Here is a 16469-nt window from a genome sequence, read left to right as displayed (position 1 = left end):
GTTTCACTCCAGCTGACTGCTTGGAGATTGAACGCTTGATCTTATCGAAGCGAGGGTTCTCGGATTCTGTTATCGATACTCTTGTTCAGGCCAGAAAGCCTGTAACTAGAAAGATTTACCACAAAATTTGGAAAAAATATATCTGTTGGTGTGAATCTAATGGATTCCCTTGGGACAAGGTTAAGATTCCTAAGATTCTATCCTTCCTTCAAGAAGGATTGGAAAAAGGATTATCTGCAAGTTCCCTGAAGGGACAGATTTCTGCCTTGTCTGTGTTACTTCACAAAAAGCTGGCAGCTGTGCCAGATGTTCAAGCCTTTGTTCAGGCTCTGGTTAGAATTAAGCCTGTTTACAAACCTTTGACTCCTCCTTGGAGTCTCAATTTAGTTCTTTCAGTTCTTCAGGGGGTTCCGTTTGAACCCTTACATTCCGTTGATATTAAGTTATTATCTTGGAAAGTTTTGTTTTTAGTTGCAATTTCTTCTGCTAGAAGAGTTTCAGAATTATCTGCTCTGCAGTGTTCTCCTCCTTATCTGGTGTTCCATGCAGATAAGGTGGTTTTACGTACTAAACCTGGTTTTCTTCCAAAAGTTGTTTCTAACAAAAACATTAACCAGGAGATTATCGTACCTTCTCTGTGTCCGAAACCAGTTTCAAAGAAGGAACGTTTGTTGCACAATTTGGATGTTGTTCGCGCTCTAAAATTCTATTTAGATGCTACAAAGGATTTTAGACAAACATCTTCCTTGTTTGTTGTTTATTCAGGTAAAAGGAGAGGTCAAAAAGCAACTTCTACCTCTCTCTCTTTTTGGATTAAAAGCATCATCAGATTGGCTTACGAGACTGCCGGACGGCAGCCTCCCGAAAGAATCACAGCTCATTCCACTAGGGCTGTGGCTTCCACATGGGCCTTCAAGAACGAGGCTTCTGTGGATCAGATATGTAGGGCAGCGACTTGGTCTTCACTGCACACTTTTACCAAATTTTACAAGTTTGATACTTTTGCTTCTTCTGAGGCTATTTTTGGGAGAAAGGTTTTGCAAGCCGTGGTGCCTTCCATTTAGGTGACCTGATTTGCTCCCTCCCTTCATCCGTGTCCTAAAGCTTTGGTATTGGTTCCCACAAGTAAGGATGACGCCGTGGACCGGACACACCTATGTTGGAGAAAACAGAATTTATGTTTACCTGATAAATTACTTTCTCCAACGGTGTGTCCGGTCCACGGCCCGCCCTGGTTTTTTTAATCAGGTCTGATAATTTATTTTCTTTAACTACAGTCACCACGGTACCATATGGTTTCTCCTATGCAAATATTCCTCCTTAACGTCGGTCGAATGACTGGGGTAGGCGGAGCCTAGGAGGGATCATGTGACCAGCTTTGCTGGGCTCTTTGCCATTTCCTGTTGGGGAAGAGAATATCCCACAAGTAAGGATGACGCCGTGGACCGGACACACCGTTGGAGAAAGTAATTTATCAGGTAAACATAAATTCTGTTTTTTATGAAATTATTGTGTTACTTATAATGAAGTATATTTAAAACGACAGTTAAAGGGAAATAAAACCCAAACATTTATTTCATGAATCAGATAGATCATACATTTATAAACAGCTTTCCAATTTACATCTATTATCTATTTTTCATTCTCTTGGTATCCTTGCTTGAAGAAGCAGCAGGGCACTACTAGCTGAACATAGCAGTAAGCCAATCACAAGAGGCATATATGTGCAGCCATCAATCAGCAGCTAGTTCCCAGCTCCTAAGCCTACCTAGGTCTACTTTTCATCAAAGGAAACCAAGACAACAGAGCAAAATAGACAAAATAAGTATATTGTAAAGTTGTAAAAATTGTGTGCTCTATCTGAATCACAAAATCATTTTTTTTTGTTTAATGTCCCATTAAGAATAGTTCCATTATTGCTTTATTTTCTGTGAAAGTCTAGACAGTATAGGTTGCATTTAAAGAGCTTTTACGTTTTAAAACATACTGTATTCAGATTCAGACCCCTTTTGTGCTTGTTTTTTTACTAAATGCATGGGATGCTTATATTGCACAGTCTGTATCTTATCCTGGAACTCTTGGAAGGTGGAAAATTACCACACAGGGTACATTCTAGTGTTCCCTCAGTAAGCCAGCATAACTGTAAATGTATTTAATGCTTACAGTGTAATGTAAAATCCATTAGAGGGAGCATAAGTACATTTTATTATGCTGCCTGTAATCCTTCACTACTGAGGAGACTACCCTGGGAATATTGAGATTGTTTTTATAGTCTTCATTCTTGACCTTTAGATGTGCAATGGATTGTTTTTGTTCTTTATAAGGGTAAGAGTTGACCCTTTTATACCATGCAGTGGGATTTGGTGACATTTGGTCCATCCATAAATCTCTTCAGTTGGTCAATGCAATTACAGCAGGTCATAGTAATTTTACTTTCATTTAATTCATTATTCATTTTTTTCTATTTTATGTTTTGCTATATGGTTATAACCTAATTTAACTTTTTTTCTCTGTCATCATTACTCCTTAGGTTTTTCCAGTAATGCTTAGTACTTTACCACTAAAAAAAGATTTTGAGGAGACTACTACCGTGGTTAAATGCATTACATTCCTGTACGAGCATTTCTCAGCACAGGTATAGTGCTACAAAGACAAGTTGTAAAGCAGATTCCCTTCAATTTAAATGTTAAACTCTGAGCACATACATATATTAAAGGGACATTGTACACTAGATTTCTTCTGTTATGTGTGATCAGTCCACGGGTCATCATTACTTCTGGGATATAACTCCTCCCCAACAGGAAATGCAAGAGGATTCACCCAGCAGAGCTGCATATAGCTCCTCCCCTCTACGTCAGTCCCAGTCATTCTCTTGCACCCAACGACTAGATAGGATGTGTGAGAGGACTATGGTGATTATACTTAGTTTTTATGACTTCAATCAAAAGTTTGTTATTTTAAAATAGCACCGGAGCGTGTTATTACTTCTCTGGCAGAGTTTGAGGAAGAATCTGACAGAGATTTTTACTATGATTTTAACCGGAGTCGTTAAGATCATATTGCTGTTCTCGACCATCTGAGGGAGGTAAAGGCTTCAGATCAGGGGACAGCGGGCAGATGAATCTGCATTGAGGTATGTGGCAGTTTTTATTTTCTGAATGGAATTGATGAGAAAAGCCTGCCATACCGTTAAAATGACATGTATGTATACACTTCAGTATTCTGGGGATGGTATTTCACCGGAACTACTCTGTTAAAGGTCATTAATCCTTTTAATAACTATTCTCATGTTAAACGTTTTTGCTGGAATGTAGAATCGTTTAACTTTGCTGAGGTACTGTGTGAATAAATATTTGGGCATTATTTTCCACTTGGCAGTTTTTTTGCTTTAATTGTGACAGTTTCGTTTCTCTTCACTGCTGTGTGGGAGAGGGAGGGGCCGTTTTTGGCGCTCTTTGCTACGCATCAAAAAATTCCAGTCAGTTACTTTTATATTTCCTGCATGATCCGGTTCATCTCTGACAGATCTCAGGGGTCTTCAAACTTCTTTGAAGGGAGGTAAATTCTCTCAGCAGAGCTGTGAGAATCCTTATAGTGACTGTGAATAAAAACGTTGTTTTATTTTCTTATGTACAAATTTAATTAGTGTTGTTTTTACTAATGGGAACAAACCTTTGCTAAAAGATTGTGTTGTTTTAAAGTTTGGTGCTATAACAGTTTTTCAGTTCATTATTTCAACTGTCATTTAATCGTTAGTACCTCTTTGAGGCACAGTGCGTTTTTTTGCTAAAAAAGATTATAACCAAGTTGTAAGTTTTTTTGCTAGTGTGTTAAACATGTCTGACTCAGAGGAAGATATCTGTGTCATTTGTTCCAATGCCAAGGTGGAGCCCAATAGAAATTTATGTACTAACTGTATTGATGCTACTTTAAATAAAAGTCAATCTGTACAATGTGAACAAATTTCACCAAACTGCGAGGGGAGAGTTATGCCGACTAACTCGCCTCACGCGGCAGTACCTGCATCTCCCGCCCGGGAGGTGCGTGATATTTTGGCGCCTAGTACATCTGGGCGGCCATTACAGATAACATTACAAGATATGGCTACTGTTATGACTGAAGTTTTGTCTAAATTACCAGAACTAAGAGGCAAGCGTGATCACTCTGGGGTGAGAACAGAGTGCGCTGACAATGCTAGGGCCATGTCTGATACTGCGTCACAGCTCGCAGAGCATGAGGACGGAGAGCTTCATTCTGTGGGTGACGGTTCTGATCCAAACAGATTGGACTCAGATATTTCAAATTTTAAATTTAAATTGGAGAACCTCCGTGTACTACTAGGGGAGGTCTTAGCAGCTCTCAACGATTGTAACACCGTTGCAATACCAGAGAGACTGTGTAGGTTGGATAAATACTTTGCGGTACCGGCGAGTACTGACGTTTTTCCTATACCTAAGAGACTAACTGAAATTGTTACTAAGGAGTGGGATAGACCCGGTGTGCCGTTCTCACCCCCTCCAATATTTAGAAAGATGTTTCCAATAGACGCCACCACTAGGGACTTATGGCAAACGGTCCCCAAGGTGGAGGGAGCAGTTTCTACTTTAGCTAAGCGTACCACTATCCCGGTGGAGGATAGCTGTGCTTTCTCAGATCCAATGGATAAAAAATTAGAGGGTTACCTTAAGAAAATGTTTGTTCAACAAGGTTTTATATTACAACCCCTTGCATGTATCGCGCCGATTACGGCTGCGGCAGCATTTTGGATTGAGTCGCTTGAAGAGAACCTTAGTTCATCTACGCTAGACGACATTACGGACAGGCTTAGAGTCCTTAAACTAGCTAATTCCTTCATTTCGGAGGCCGTAGTACATTTAACCAAACTTACGGCTAAGAACTCAGGATTCGCCATACAGGCACGTAGGGCGCTGTGGCTAAAATCCTGGTCAGCTGATGTTACTTCTAAGTCCAAATTACTTAATATACCTTTCAAGGGACAGTCTTTATTTGGGCCCGGTTTGAAAGAGATTATCGCTGACATTACAGGAGGTAAGGGCCACGCCCTACCTCAAGACAAAGCCAAAGCTAAGGCTAGACAGTCTAATTTTCGTCCCTTTCGGAACTTTAAAACAGGAGCAGCATCAACCTCCACTGCACCAAAACAGGAAGGAGCTGTTGCTCGTTACAGGCAAGGCTGGAAGCCTAACCAGTCCTGGAACAAGAGCAAGCAGGCCAGGAAACCTGCTGCTGCCCCAAAGACAGCATGAACCGAGAGCCCCCGATCCGGGACCGGATCTAGTGGGGGGCAGACTCTCTCTCTTCGCCCAGGCCTGGGCAAGAGATGTTCAGGATCCCTGGGCTCTAGAGATCATATCGCAGGGATACCTTCTAGACTTCAAATTATCTCCCCCAAGAGGGAGATTTCATCTGTCAAGGTTGTCAACAAACCAGATAAAGAAAGAAGCGTTTCTACGCTGCGTACAAGATCTGTTATTAATGGGAGTGATCCATCCGGTTCCGCGGTCGGAACAAGGACAAGGGTTCTACTCAAACCTGTTTGTGGTTCCCAAAAAAGAGGGAACTTTCAGGCCAATCTTAGATTTAAAGACTCTAAACAAATTCCTAAGAGTTCCATCGTTCAAAATGGAAACTATTCGGACAATCTTACCCATGATCCAAGAGGGTCAGTACATGACCACAGTGGATTTAAAGGATGCTTACCTTCACATACCGATCCACAAAGATCATCACCGGTATCTAAGGTTTGCCTTCTTAGACAGGCACTACCAGTTTGTAGCTCTTCCATTCGGATTGGCTACGGCTCCAAGAATCTTCACAAAGGTTCTGGGTGCCCTTCTAGCGGTACTAAGACCGCGAGGGATTTCGGTAGCTCCGTACCTAGACGACATTCTAATTCAAGCTTCAAGCTTTCAAACTGCCAAGTCTCATACAGAGTTAGTTCTGGCATTTCTAAGGTCGCATGGATGGAAAGTGAACGAAAAGAAGAGTTCTCTCTTTCCTCTCACAAGAGTTCCATTCTTGGGGACTCTTATAGATTCTGTAGAAATGAAGATTTACCTGACAGAAGACAGGTTAACAAAGCTTCAAAATGCATGCCGCGTCCTTCATTCCATTCAACACCCGTCAGTAGCTCAATGCATGGAGGTGATCGGCTTAATGGTAGCGGCAATGGACATAGTACCTTTTGCACGCCTACACCTCAGACCGCTGCAATTATGCATGCTAAGTCAGTGGAATGGGGATTACTCAGATTTGTCCCCTACTCTGAATCTGAATCAAGAGACCAGAAATTCTCTTCTATGGTGGCTTTATCGGCCACACCTGTCCAGGGGGATGCCATTCAGCAGGCCAGACTGGACAATTGTAACAACAGACGCCAGCCTACTAGGTTGGGGCGCTGTCTGGAATTCTCTGAAGGCTCAGGGACTATGGAATCAGGAGGAGAGTCTCCTTCCAATAAACATTCTGGAATTGAGAGCAGTTCTCAATGCCCTTCTGGCTTGGCCCCAGTTAACAACTCGGGGGTTCATCAGGTTTCAGTCGGACAACATCACGACTGTAGCTTACATCAACCATCAGGGAGGGACAAGAAGCTCCCTAGCAATGATGGAAGTATCAAAGATAATTCGCTGGGCAGAGTCTCACTCTTGCCACCTGTCAGCAATCCACATCCCGGGAGTGGAGAACTGGGAGGCGGATTTCTTGAGTCGCCAGACTTTTCATCCGGGGGAGTGGGAACTTCATCCGGAGGTCTTTGCCCAAATACTTCGACGTTGGGGCAAACCAGAGATAGATCTCATGGCGTCTCGCCAGAACGCCAAACTTCCTCGCTACGGGTCCAGATCCAGGGATCCGGGAGCAGTTCTGATAGATGCTTTGACAGCACCTTGGAACTTCAGGATGGCTTATGTGTTTCCACCCTTCCCGCTGCTTCCTCGATTGATTGCCAAAATCAAACAGGAGAGAGCATCAGTAATTCTAATAGCACCTGCATGGCCACGCAGGACTTGGTATGCAGATCTAGTGGACATGTCATCCTGTCCGCCTTGGTCTCTACCTCTAAGACAGGACCTTCTGATACAGGGTCCATTCAAACATCAAAATCTAACTTCTCTGAAGCTGACTGCTTGGAAATTGAACGCTTGATTTTATCAAAACGTGGTTTTTCTGAGTCGGTTATTGATACCCTAATTCAGGCTAGGAAGCCTGTTACCAGAAGGATTTACCATAAAATATGGCGGAAATACCTATACTGGTGCGAATCCAAAGGTTACTCCTGGAGTAAGGTTAGGATCGCTAGGATACTGTCTTTTCTACAAGAAGGTTTAGAAAAGGGTTTATCAGCTAGTTCATTAAAGGGACAGATTTCAGCTCTGTCCATCTTGTTACACAGACGTCTGTCAGAAAATCCAGACGTCCAGTCCTTTTGTCAGGCTTTAGCTAGGATCAAGCCTGTGTTTAAAGCTGTTGCTCCACCATGGAGTTTAAACTTAGTTCTTAACGTTTTACAGGGTGTTCCGTTTGAACCCCTTCATTCCATTGATATAAAAATGTTATCTTGGAAAGTTCTGTTTTTAATGGCTATTTCCTCGGCTCGAAGAGTCTCTGAGTTATCAGCCTTACATTGTGATTCCCCTTATCTGATTTTTCACTCAGACAAGGTAGTTCTGCGTACTAAACCTGGGTTCTTACCTAAGGTAGTCACTAACAGGAACATCAATCAAGAGATTGTTGTCCCATCCTTGTGTCCAAATCCTTCTTCAAAGAAGGAACGTCTTTTACACAATCTGGATGTAGTTCGTGCCCTCAAGTTCTACTTGCAGGCAACTAAAGATTTTCGCCAAACTTCTTCCTTGTTTGTCGTTTACTCTGGACAGAGGAGAGGTCAAAAAGCTTCTGCTACCTCTCTCTCTTTTTGGCTTCGTAGCATAATACGTTTAGCCTATGAGACTGCTGGACAGCAGCCTCCTGAAAGAATTACAGCTCACTCCACTAGAGCTGTGGCTTCCACTTGGGCCTTTAAGAATGAGGCCTCTGTTGAACAGATTTGCAAGGCTGCAACTTGGTCTTCACTTCATACTTTTTCCAAATTTTACAAATTTGACACTTTTGCTTCTTCGGAGGCTATTTTTGGGAGAAAGGTTCTTCAGGCAGTGGTTCCTTCTGTATAATGAGCCTGCCTTTCCCTCCCGTCATCCGTGTACTTTTGCTTTGGTATTGGTATCCCAGAAGTAATGATGACCCGTGGACTGATCACACATAACAGAAGAAAACATAATTTATGCTTACCTGATAAATTCCTTTCTTCTGTTGTGTGATCAGTCCACGGCCCGCCCTGTTTTTAAGGCAGGTAAATATCTTTTAAATTATACTCCAGTCACCACTTCACCCTTGGTTACTCCTTTCTCGTTGATTCTTGGTCGAATGACTGGGACTGACGTAGAGGGGAGGAGCTATATGCAGCTCTGCTGGGTGAATCCTCTTGCATTTCCTGTTGGGGAGGAGTTATATCCCAGAAGTAATGATGACCCGTGGACTGATCACACAACAGAAGAAAGGAATTTATCAGGTAAGCATAAATTATGTTTTTTCTTTGCATAAATGTTTTGTAGATGATCCATTTATACAGCCTATCTGGGGGTGTTTTTGTAAAAACGTATAGTTTTGCTTATTTTTAAATAGCATTGTGCTGACTCCTAACCAAGCCCCAAAGTTTTAAATGTATACTGACGAATACAGACTTTAGATTGCTTCTGTTTGTATAATGGGTCTTTTCATATGCAGGGGAAGGGGGGAGGGTCTACTCTCAGTCCCTTTCAGTGGGTGTCCCTGCTCAACCTCATCAACAGTGCTAAATTGTGAGCTGCTAAGTAAGTTTATACTGAATTTTTATATTGGTATCTGTGCATATTATTCTTTATAGTAGTGCCTATTACATTCCAGTAACTGAAATTTGGTGTATACTGTCACTTTAAGTAAGTTCAGAGGTCCCTCAAGTGCAGTATAGTCACAGAACTACACTATTCTGGTTCTTCTATGTAAGTGAAGAACCCTCAGGTGCCATGCAAATACACAGTATATTCTCTCAGGTTCTACAAAAGGCAGAATTGCATTTATTATGGCCTCTGTATTCTCTCAGATTCATTGTGACAACACACTTTAGCTTGCTGCTGTATGGATTCCTGTAAGGGTCTTACCATTCCTCCTACAGCACAGGTTTGTCTGGCACATGACTTCTATAAGCTCTAACTTTATCTACAACATACCTCTCTGAATACATTATGCATTGTTTTGTATTCTCCAGAACCAAAAACATAGCTTGATTTACATTAATTGTTTAGCATCTGGATTCGGATTCTTTAAAGTGAAGGTCAAGTCTGGCTTAGTCGCTTACTCCGTTCTACAGTTAATTACAAATAACCTTGATGTTCATTCATGAATTATGCTCAAAGTTGTCTGAAAATTTTAGATTTCACCTTTTATTTCTCCCCCGTTGTACTTCGATTGTCCGCCCGCCATTTTGCCAAGATTGGTTGACAGATTTTTACACTGTAATCTCCAATCCATGTTAACTTCTGCGCATGCGTGAAAGACCCACTAGCGTCATTAACCTCATGCTCTTGCATTAGACGCGCATGCGTATCCAGCTTCATTTTTTTTTTGATACATTGATTCAGTGACTACGATCGATCATGCTACAAGAAAGCAAGCTAAAGATATTGTCCGCTGTAATTCTATTTATGGGTAAGTATTATGGCACGGAAGAAATTTCTAAATGTTACTTTAGCAAAAAGATGTGATATAATACATTTTATAATTCACTAAACTTTTTTTTTTTTTTTTTATTGACAATCAGCTTATATATGTATAATACACTTTATTATAGAAACACTACTTATGTATTCAAAATTAATCTATTTTATATTTAGGTACATATGTCATATTGTTTAATTATGAAAACAATAATGAAATTTGATGTTATATTACTAATACATCAATATTATAAACAAAATAATTTTATTTCTTTCATGTAATTGGCAAGAGTCCATGAGCTAGTGACGTATGGGATATACATTCCTACCAGGAGGGGCAAAGTTTCCCAAACCTCAAAATGCCTATAAATACACCCCTCATAGGTTCTCTGTTATCGGTCATAGAGATTTCTTCTCCTACCTCCCTTTTCAGATCGACGATATACTCTTATATACCATTACCTCTACTGATTCTCGTTTCAGTACTGGTTTGGCTATCTACTATATGTAGATGAGTGTCTTAGGGTAAGTAAGTTTTATTTCTATTCATGACACTCAAAGCTATGGTTGGGCACTTTATATGTAAAGTTTTAAATATATGTGTTAAAACTTATATTTGCCATGATTCAGGATAATCCGTATTCCTTCTTTCAGACTGCCAGTTTTCATTTTTGGGAAAATGCATATAAATTATATTTTTTCTTACCTTAAAAATTTTTCAATTGACTTTTTTTTTCCAAAATTGCGGGCTGTTAGGCTCGCGGGTGCAGAAAATGCTTCTTTCTCTTGTTAAGTGTAGTCAGTCCACGGGTCATCCATTACTTATGGAATATATCTCTTCCTAACAGGAAGCTGCAAGAGGATCATCCAGCAGAGCTGCTATATAGCTCCTCCCCTCACATGTCATATTCAGTCATTCTCTTGCAGCCTAACTAGATAGGTCGCTGTGAGAGGTCTGTGGTGTTTTTTAACTTAGTTTATTTCTACAATCAAAAGTTTGTTATTTTAAATGGCACCGGAGTGTGCTGTTTATTCTCAGGCAGCATTAGAAGAAGAATCTGCCTGCGTTTTCTATGATCTTAGCAGACGTAACTAAGATCCACTGGCTGTTCTCATCTGAGGAGTGAGGTAACTTCAGAGAAGGGGAATAGCATGCAGGGCCCCCCTGCAAATGAGGTATGTGCAGTAATTATTTTTCTGAGGAATAGAATTGACTGAGAAAATACTGCTGATACCAATGTAAAGTAAGTTCAGCCTTAAATGCAGTGATAGCGACTGATATTAGGCTGATGAGTGTGTGTACACTGAATGTATTTTTCTAAGGAATGGAATTGACTCTGAAAATACTGTTAATACTGAAATAATGTATGAGCCTTAACTGCAGTAAAAGCGACTGGTAGCAGGCTTATTAATAACAATTCATAACTTTTCAAATGTATGTTTAAAACGTTTACTGGCATGTTAATCGTTTTTTGTGAGGTACTTGGTGATAAAACTTATTGGGGCATGATTTTTACCACATGGCCATCTTTGTTTTCTGCATAGAAACAGTTTTCTGAGCTTCCCCACTGTTGTAATATGAGTGGGAGGGGCCTATTTTAGCGCTTTTTTGCGCAGTAAAAATTCAGTCACAATCTGTCTACTTCATCCTCCATGATCCAGATCGTCTCTAGAGAGCTCAGGGGTCTTCAAAATTCATTTTGAGGGAGGTAATCAGTCACAGCAGATCTGTGACAGTGTGTTTTGACTGTGAGAAAAACGTTAATTATTAAATTGTTAATCCGTTTTTGGGTATTAAGGGGTTAATCATCCATTTGCTGGTGGGTGCAATCCTTTGCTAACTTAATACATTTACTGTGAAAAATTGGTTGCTATAACTATTTTGGTTCATTGTTATTTCAACTGTGACAGCTTTTTGTGCTTCTTAAAGGCACAGTAGCGTTTTTTATATTGCTTGTAAATTTATTTAGAAAAGTATTTCCAAGCTTGCTAGTCTCATTGCTAGTCTGTTTAAACATGTCTGACACAGATGAATCTCTTTGTTCACTATGTTTAAAGGCCAATGTGGAGCCCAATAGAAATTTATGTACTAATTGCATTGATGCTACTTTAAATAAAAGTCAATCTTTACATGTAAAGAAATTATCACCAGACAACGAGGGGGAAGTTATGCCGACTAACTCTCCTCACGTGTCAGTACCTTCGCCTCCCGCTCAGGAGGTGCGTGATTTTGTGGCGCCAAGTACATCAGGGAGGCCCTTACAAATCACTTTGCAAGACATGGCTACTGTTATGACAGAAGTATTATCTAAATTGCCAGAATTAAGAGGCAAGCGCGATAGCTCTGGGTTAAGGACAGAGCGCGCGGATGAGGTGAGAGCCATGTCAGATACTGCGTCACAGTTTGCAGAACGTGAAGACGGAGAGCTTCATTCTGTGGGTGACGGATCTGATCCAGGGAGACTGGATTCAGAGATTTCTAATTTTAAATTTAAGCTTGAGAACCTCCGCATATTGCTAGGGGAGGTATTAGCGGCTCTGAATGATTGTAACACGGTTGCAATTCCAGAAAAATTATGTAGGTTGGATAGATACTATGCGGTACCGGTGTGTACTGACGTGTTTCCTATACCTAAAAGGCTTACAGAGATTATTAGCAAGGAGTGGGATAGACCTGGTGTGCCCTTTTCCCCTCCTCCCATATTTAGGAAAATGTTTCCTATAGACGCCACCACACGAGACTTATGGCAGACGGTGGAGGGAGCAGTTTCTACTTTAGCTAAGTGTACCACTATCCCGGTGCAGGATAGTTGTGCCTTTTCAGATCCAATGGATAAGAAATTAGAGGGTTACCTTAAGAAAATGTTTGTTCAACAAGGTTTTATCTTACAGCCCCTTGCATGCATTGCGCCTGTCACTGCTGCGGCGGCATTCTGGTTTGAGTCTCTGGAAGAGGCCATTCGCACAGCTCCATTGGATGAAATTATGAACAAGCTTAAAGCACTTAAGCTAGCTAACGCATTTGTTTCTGATGCCGTCGTACATTTAACCAAACTTACGGCTAAGAACTCCGGATTCGCCATCCAAGCGCGCAGAGCGCTATGGCTTAAATCCTGGTCAGCTGACGTGACTTCTAAATCTAAATTGCTTAATATTCCTTTCAAAGGGCAGACCTTATTCGGGCCCGGCTTGAAAGAAATTATAGCTGACATTACGGGAGGTAAGGGCCATGCTCTACCTCAGGACAGGGCCAAATCAAAGGCCAAACAGTCTAATTTTCGTGCCTTTCGTAACTTCAAGGCTGGAGCAGCATCAACTTCCTCCGCTCCAAAACAGGAAGGAGCTGTTGCTCGTTACAGTCAGGGCTGGAAAGTTAACCAGTCCTAGAACAAGGGCAAGCAGGCCAAGAAACCTGCTGCTGCCTCCAAGACAGCATGAAGAGAGGGCCCCCTATCCGGAAACGGATCTAGTGGGGGGCAGACTTTCTCTCTTCGCCCAGGCTTGGGCAAGAGATGTCCAGGATCCCTGGGCGTTGGAGATCATATCTCAGGGATATCTCCTGGACTTCAAAACTTCTCCTCCACGAGGGAGATTTCATCTTTCAAGGTTATCAGCAAACCAAATAAAGAAAGAGGCGTTTCTACGCTGTGTACAAGACCTTTTACTAATGGGGGTGATCCACCCAGTTCCGCGGACGGAACACGGGCAGGGATTCTATTCAAATCTATTTGTGGTTCCCAAGAAAGAGGGAACCTTCAGACCAATCTTGGACTTAAAAATCCTAAACAAATTTCTAAGAGTTCCATCATTCAAAATGGAAACTATTCGAACCATCCTTCCCATGATCCAAGAGGGTCAGTACATGACCACAGTGGATTTAAAGGATGCCTACCTTCACATACCGATTCACAAGGATCATTATCGGTACCTAAGATTTGCTTTCCTAGACAGGCATTACCAGTTTGTAGCTCTTCCCTTCGGATTAGCTACGGCTCCAAGAATCTTTACAAAAGTTCTGGGCTCACTTCTGGCGGTACTAAGACCGCGAGGCATAGCGGTGACTCCGTAACTAGACGACATTCTGATACAAGCGTCAAGTTTTCAAACTGCCAAGTCTCATACAGAGATAGTTCTGGCATTTCTGAGGTCGCATGGGTGGAAGGTGAACGTGGAAAAGAGTTCTCTATTACCACTTACAAGAGTTCCCTTTCTAGGGACTCTTATAGATTCTGTAGAGATGAAAATTTACCTGACAGAGGCCAGGTTATCAAAACTTCTAAATGCTTGCCTTGTCCTTCATTCCATTCCACACCCGTCAGTAGCTCAGTGCATGGAAGTAATCGGCTTAATGGTAGCGGCAATGGACATAGTACCATTTGCGCGCCTGCATCTCAGACCACTGCAATTGTGCATGCTAAGTCAGTGGAACGGGGATTACTCAGATTTGTCCCCCCTACTAAGTCTGGATCAAGAGACCAGAGATTCTCTTCTATGGTGGCTCTCTCGGCCACATCTGTCCAAGGGGATGACCTTTCGCAGGCCAGATTGGACGATTGTAACAACAGACGCCAGCCTTCTAGGCTGGGGCGCAGTCTGGAACTCCCTGAAAGCTCAGGGATTATGGACTCAGGAGGAGAAACTCCTCCCAATAAATATTCTGGAATTAAGAGCAATATTCAATGCTCTCCTAGCTTGGCCTCAGTTAGTAACTCTGAGGTTCATCAGATTTCAGTCGGACAACATCACGACTGTGGCTTACATCAACCATCAAGGGGGAACCAGAAGTTCCCTAGCGATGTTGGAAGTCTCAAAGATAATTCGCTGGGCAGAGTCTCACTCTTGCCACCTGTCAGCGATTTACATCCCAGGCGTAGAGAACTGGGAGGCGGATTTTCTAAGTCGCCAGACTTTTCATCCGGGGGAGTGGGAACTTCATCCAGAGGTCTTTGCTCAACTGATTCTTCGTTGGGGCAAACCAGATCTGGATCTCATGGCGTCTCGCCAGAACGCCAAGCTTCCTTGTTACGGATCCAGGTCCAGGGACCCGGGAGCGGTGCTGATAGATGCTCTGACAGCCCCTTGGGTCTTCAACATGGCTTATGTGTTTCCACCATTCCCGATGCTTCCTCGTTTGATTGCCAAGATCAAACAGGAGAGAGCTTCAGTGATTCTGATAGCGCCTGCGTGGCCACGCAGGACCTGGTATGCAGACCTAGTGGACATGTCGTCCTGTCCACCGTGGTCTCTGCCTCTGAGACAGGACCTTCTAATTCAGGGTCCTTTCAAACATCCAAATCTAATTTCTCTGAGGCTGACTGCATGGAGATTGAACGCTTGATTCTATTAAAGCGTGGCTTCTCGGAGTCGGTTATTGATACCTTAATACAGGCTAGGAAGCCTGTTACCAGAAAAATTTACCATAAGATATGGCGTAAATATTTATATTGGTGCGAATCCAAGAGTTACTCATGGAGTAAGGTTAGGATTCCTAGGATATTGTCCTTTCTACAAGAGGGTTTAGAAAAGGGCTTATCTGCTAGTTCGTTAAAGGGACAGATTTCTGCTCTGTCTATTCTTCTACACAAATGTCTGGCTGAAGTTCCAGACGTTCAGGCTTTTTGTCAGGCTTTAACTAGGATTAAGCCTGTGTTTAAGACTGTTGCTCCGCCGTGGAGCTTAAACTTAGTTCTTAATGTTCTTCAATGCGTTCCATTTGAACCCCTTCATTCCATTGATATCAAGCTGTTATCCTGGAAGGTTTTGTTTTTGATGGCTATTTCCTCGGCTCGAAGAGTCTCTGAGTTATCTGCCTTACATTGTGATTCTCCTTATCTGATTTTTCATTCAGACAAGGTAGTTCTGCGTACTAAACCTGGGTTCTTACCTAAGGTAGTTACTAACAGGAATATCAATCAAGAGATTGTTGTTCCATCACTGTGTCCTAACCCTTCTTCAAAGAAGGAACGACTTTTGCATAATTTGGACGTAGTCCGTGCCCTGAAGTTCTATTTGCAGGCAACTAAAGATTTTCGTCAAACTTCTTCCCTGTTTGTCGTTTACTCTGGACAGAGAAGAGGTCAAAAGGCTTCGGCTACCTCTCTCTCTTTTTGGCTTCGTAGCATAATACGTTTAGCCTATGAGACTGCTGGACAGCAGCCTCCTGAAAGGATTACAGCTCATTCTACTAGAGCTGTGGCTTCCACCTGGGCCTTTAAAAATGAGGCCTCTGTTGAACAGATTTGCAAGGCTGCGACTTGGTCTTCGCTTCACACCTTTTCAAAATTTTACAAATTTGACACTTTTGCTTCTTCGGAGGCTATTTTTGGGAGAAAGGTACTTCAGGCAGTGGTTCCTTCTGTTTAATGTTCCTGCCTTGTCCCTCCCTTCATCCGTGTACTTTAGCTTTGGTATTGGTATTCCATAAGTAATGGATGACCCGTGGACTGACTACACTTAACAAGAGAAAACATAATTTATGCTTACCTGATAAATTTATTTCTCTTGTAGTGTAGTCAGTCCACGGCCCGCCCTGTCTTTAAGGCAGACCTAAATTTTAATTAAACTCCAGTCACCACTGCACCCTATGGTTTCTCCTTTCTCGTCTGCTTTGGTCGAATGACTGAATATGACATGTGAGGGGAGGAGCTATATAGCAGCTCTGCTGGGTGATCCTCTTGCAGCTTCCTAGGAAGAGAT

General features: G+C 42.1%; 1 protein-coding gene across 2 annotated transcripts in view; it reads left to right on the top strand.

The window, feature by feature from the left end:
* IPO4 (importin 4) overlaps window positions 1-16469 on the top strand; it is a 722238-nt gene that overhangs the window by 563986 nt on the left and 141783 nt on the right. For both annotated transcript variants that reach the window (XM_053702364.1, XM_053702363.1), the window contains exon 28: window positions 2531-2635. In XM_053702364.1, coding sequence (XP_053558339.1) covers window positions 2531-2635 — 105 coding nt within the window. The remainder of the gene's footprint in view (window positions 1-2530; window positions 2636-16469) is intronic.

The sequence above is a fragment of the Bombina bombina genome, chromosome 2 (genome assembly GCF_027579735.1).
Source record: "Bombina bombina isolate aBomBom1 chromosome 2, aBomBom1.pri, whole genome shotgun sequence".
Lineage (NCBI taxonomy): Eukaryota > Metazoa > Chordata > Amphibia > Anura > Bombinatoridae > Bombina > Bombina bombina.
The sequence above is the reverse complement of the archived record's forward strand: the minus strand, read 5'-3'. Positions and strand labels throughout refer to the sequence as shown.